Source organism: Corylus avellana, chromosome 4 (genome assembly GCF_965113065.1).
Source record: "Corylus avellana chromosome 4, dhCorAvel1.hap1.2, whole genome shotgun sequence".
Classification (NCBI taxonomy): Eukaryota; Viridiplantae; Streptophyta; class Magnoliopsida; order Fagales; family Betulaceae; genus Corylus; species Corylus avellana.
Genome location: NC_142493.1, coordinates 6,004,274 through 6,009,635, shown reverse-complemented (window position 1 = coordinate 6,009,635; position 5,362 = coordinate 6,004,274). Strand labels below are relative to the sequence as shown.

The 5,362-nt window shown below is 36.1% G+C and overlaps 1 protein-coding gene across 1 annotated transcript; it reads right to left on the bottom strand.

The window, feature by feature from the left end:
• Positions 1-787: 787 nt before the first annotated feature.
• On the bottom strand, positions 788-1,630 carry LOC132177923 (F-box protein CPR1-like). The gene has a single exon (XM_059590401.2). The coding sequence runs from the start codon at positions 1,628-1,630 to the stop codon at positions 788-790; it is 843 nt and encodes a 280-aa protein (XP_059446384.2).
• Positions 1,631-5,362: the final 3,732 nt, after the last annotated feature.

The following is a 5,362-nucleotide window of genomic DNA, read 5'->3' as shown; positions in this document are numbered from 1 at the left end:
CTAAAAGTGCATATTAATTATATCATACTACATCATAGTAAATGCATATTACAATATCATAGAAATTGCCATAGTTCGAGTATACGCATAAGTCATGACCAATGTTCCTTTGTGACAGGATGATGCAATGAAAATAATCAACTGTCTCACTGCCTCTCAGTCTCCGACTTTACACTTGCAATACCAATCTAAATTATCTTCTTCCGCTCTCTAAGATATCCACCATTTGACTATCAAGTATCAACCAAGTTGCTAGCCAACCCGTTGGTGTATTGAACAGGATAAATTAAACATAGACAATTCATAAATCAAGAAACGGAGCCTAAATGCGACAATTGTATGAAATAACATGGTTTTTTATTCTAGATTTAACATAGTTTAGTGGCTATTTTGTTTAAAACAAGTCTGGCATTTAAAGGTCATAGGCATTGAATCTCTAACCTCATCTTCCTCCATCAAATGTAATAGATCCAACAATTGAAACCATAAAACAATTTTTACTACGAATCCAAAATTTAGCTTGAATTCATACATATATACACACAATACATAAATACATAACACAAACATACATGCATAAAGGTTTAACAAGCCATTCAATTTAAAAGTTCTTGGCGATACATATTTTTCTTGTATGCACTCTCTCTTTTTATGCATCGATCCTCACGCCAAGGCAATATGGCAATTATATGAACTTAAATAACCGATAAAATAATAACAACACAATGATAAGTTATTGCTTCAGAATTTTCATAAAGTCCTATTCTATATATTGTGCTTTGCTTAATTAGCCTTCTCCTCTCAAACAATTCTTTCTTTTCTCTTCTTCGATCTTCTCTGAGCCGCACCACAGGTCTTTCTTTACACAATTCTCGCACTCTCGTATAGCATGTACTTCATTGAGTAAAACTAGAGTTTCAACAAAAGTATTATTGGCATGAAGAGATCCGTTGACTTTATCACTTCTTATTCTTAGATTTTTAATCAATTTATGAGTCTTGAGATCATATAACAAACCCATAGACCCTTTTCTCTTTTTCAAATCTAAAATCATTTTGTTGTTCCAAAAACTGAACATTGGCCAAACCAACCCACCATCTTTAAGGGTAAGTTGTTTAGTCCAAGACTCTACTACGCCATATTCCTTCATCAACCAAACGTTGGCATCTTGCGAATTATCCTCCAGTAAAGAAAGGAATCCACCAGAAACCCCAATTGTAGTAAAATGTTCATCCAAACTACTTAGACAAGCCGGAAGCTTCATCACTCGGAATTCCTCATCACACATATGAAACAACAAAACCACCAATTCAGGAAAATCGGACCCCATATCTCTTTTATGATATCCAACCCAGTGGCTTGCCCCATTCACTAAAGCCTGCCTACTATTTGCTATAGTATATTGAAAATCTTCGGCAATCCTAACAGTCTCCCAAGTGCCTGTGCGGAGTTTATAAAGCTCCGCATGAGATAGAAACGGCGGCATGGATAATCTACTACCTAACTCGGCAATTAACACCATTCTCAGCACCTTGTAGTCACTACTTGTATGATCAAAACCGAACCCGTAAATAAGGTATTTTCTGTCGGTTCTATCAAACTTGTAAGGTTGAGAAAGAGTCATAGACATTCTAATTGCTGGGTTCCATAGAACTAGGGACGCCAAACCATTTTTTCTAACCAAAGGCGCAAAAAGTAGTAGTCTCTTGCAATCAAGGACCACTTTATAACTTCCGCCACTAATTTGGCATGGATATTCAAGTTTTTGAAACTCGTTGAATGAATCATTGATATGGAATAATTGGTATTGCATATCCATCACTCCGTCTTCTTGATATGCATAGCAATGTAGAAGGTGGTGAGCGTGATTGTGGGTGCTCTCACTATGATGGGCGTGCATTGAAATAAATGTAGGACTAGAGATAATGGATTTCCATGATTTTGAAACACACTGGAATCTTAAAAGCGATTTGACGGGTAGGCTTACCAGGATTTCAATCCAAAGATCGTCTGGAACTGGAAGTCGAAGCCCAAGCCGACGCCGGTTTGACATCTCAAAGCGGTGCGTAATGCGTATGCGGCTCGAAGAAGAAAACAATCCAAAGGCTCAGATTTTTCTCTGTTTTTTACACCCAAAGCAGAGGCTCTTTCTTTGTGTTTTATAGAAGAAGATTAAAGTCGGCGAAAATCAAACACCAAACCCAATAGGAAAAGTAAAGAAGGGTGGGGCCGTGTATCAAATAAATATATTTACTTAATATACCGTGAATTATTTATCAGCTCAAGCAAGTATTGTTATTTATCTTCTTTGAAAATAGGAAAAGTAAATAAATATATAATATTTTAATAATTTTTTATATAATTTTCTCTAAAAAAAAAAAAAAAGCATTTAGAAAAGAATCAAATATTTTATATAATTTTCTCTCAACATTTTTTTATATATATATAATTTAATATGTCAATTAGAACACTTTTTTTTATTTGTAAAATTTCATTTAAAACCATTTTTTTTAATTACTTATTAGATATAGAATGACTTATCACTTGATTTACAAACCAAATAATAAGACTTAAAAATGGAAACTTTTCATATTCTTCTAACTCAAATGGACTTAAAAATGGAGAAAAAATTATGCATGTTGGAAAATTTTATGCAGGTTTGACTTTGATGCATACAAAAATTGGACTTTCAAAAAAAAAATAGACATGATGAACTTTTCAAAAATTTATGGACGTTGAGACTTTCCATGAATATGAATAATGACTTTTAATCAGTAATTACTATTACCATAAATTATTAAAATGATCCTTTTCATTTCTTTTGAAATTTAGCGGAACCGGTAAGGCAAAAATAAGAGGGCAAAATGGTCTTTTCAACTAAACTAACTGAATCCTTTCCTTTTCCTTTCAAAGGAAATGGAGAGGATCACATTCCCATAAATTAGGGGCCTTAATTATATACTATTAAAAATAAAACTTTCACCCATTTTGTACTTTTGGATTGTGTTTGAAAAATAAAGCTTTTAAGTTAAAAAGCTTTTTTGGCAAAAGCTTCATTTTTAAGCTTTTGCCAAAAGTGTGTTTTACACTTTTTTTTTAGGTTTTTTGAATCCTTAAAAACGCTTTTAATTTTTTTACTAAATGACTACTTTTTTCTTCAAACGGACTTTTTTAGTGTTAAACGCACTTTTAGGCCACTCAAACGCAATCCCAAACAAGCCCTAAGCAGTAATTCCCGAACAGAGTGCTACAAAATTTAGTAATAACCCGAGACATGGTTAGTGGACGACTAAGAACATGTTTGGGATTATATTTGAGAAATAGAGCTTTTAAGTCAAAAAGAATTTTTGAGCAAAAGCTTTATTTTTAAGTTTTTGCCAAAAGTGTTTTACGGCCATTTTTAGGCTTTTTGGACCTTTAAAAGCACTTTTAATTAATTTTACCAAACAAATACTTTTTTTTTTTTTTTTTTCAAACGGACTTTTTAGTATTAAAAGCATTTTTAAGCCTCTCAAACGCAATCCCAAACAGACCCTAAGTTATGAGACTTCATATTATTGCTAGGAAATGATCTTTTATCTTTTTTGTTTGTTTATTTGTGTTAAGGTCCAAAGATTTTAGATACTGTAAGCTAGGAAATTATGTTTTTATTTTTTTTCTATTGAAAGCGGAGAACAAGGAAAACCTGAAAAAGAAAGCAACTTAAAACTTGATTAGGCACTAAAAAGACTATTACTTTTTTTGTTTTTATCTGCACCTTGCTTTATTTTACATCAGTTTGTTCTTAAATCAATAATGGAAGCAATAATATAATACATACCATTTTTTCGCAGTACCAAAAATATGACATTAATAGAAGCTATCTAGGATTATACAAACCTAATTTTTACCGTATAAAAATATCAGGTTTTGAAAGAAAATAAATGTCATTGCTTAGTATCAAGGTCCTAATCCCTACTTCTTGAGTGTCCCTCATGAAAATATTTTGAACGAATTTGAATCAAAAAGAGTAACTCAATATTGAAGATCGAGAATCTCAATTTTGGGCTCAACATATATCTTGGGGAAAAAATTAGTTCACCAAGAGCGAGGCGCGGAGTCGCTTGTAGCAGGTTGCTCATCAAGTCCTCCTCGCCTAGTAGACATGTCTCAAGGGCCCCGCTGAGCACGTCCCATTTATGGCATGATCCCGCCTTTCATAGTAACTACCGTGCACAAACCTAACTCAAGCACGCCTCTCCTGCACGGGGGATACAGGCCACACTTCTCCACTAACAGAGGTGGGCCCACGGCAAGGCAAGACCATACCAGTCCAATCACAAGGACACTCGTACAAGGAGGGTGACCAACCTGACAAACGCATGTCCTTGCCCCTCCAAATAAGAGATATCGACCATTCCTTGTAAGATATGGTACTATGTACACGTATGCAAGACGTGCCGTAATCAGACATATATATATATAAAAGATATGCACCACTAGTAAGATAAGGAAAACTATTCAAACTAAGCTCTTGTTCTGACTAAGCTCCCACTTCTCCTTCTCCACCCCAAGTTAAAATGTCTACCTAGTTGTAAACTACGCTTCAGTAGACCACATCACCTTAGTCCAACATGAGTTTTCCAAGGTGACCGGAAACTGTGTTAACAATTTGGTGCCGTCTGTGGGAAGAGACACGCAAAGCGCTGTAGCTCTTTTCCACTAAAACAAGTATGCCAGCCACCGAAGAACATGCGCACGACAGTGGACTTTCTGCTTCATCGTCACTTATGCAACTTGAAACTACCAACTCTTTCACTTTGGTAACACCCTCAAACACAATCTTTACCCAAACCGGACCTTTTGTTAGAACCAGGAGTGGTGGTGATGCCAGAATTTTCGAAGCCAATGACCCCCAAGTGACCTACCTTACCTCCCAGCTGGAGCTGGAGTGAGGGCGAGTCCGTGATCTCACACAGTAGAATGAAGAGCTATCGCGTCAAGCCCACACCAGAGAACCTCCTCCAAAGCAGTAGGGGAGCGAAGAGCAAGATCAGGAAGACAAAGATCGTCGCGAATATGTTGGAGCCATACCAGAAATGTACTATAGGCAGGGTGAGCACAACAGCTACGAGTCAACCCTCGGAGGAGAATATTATAGCGGTTTCACCTACAAAGACCAGGGTGGTCACGGTTCTTGGGGTACTTATAGAGTTTAGGATGACTTTGGTTACCAAAGTAACTATGGCCACTAAGGTTACAGTCATTATCACCCCTATGGTGGGCCAGAAGATCTACTCTATAGAAGTAGCCAATACCAAGATGAAAGCATTTATACCCTTACGCCAGGGGGTATTCGGAGTACGCGGAGTCATACGAGCTA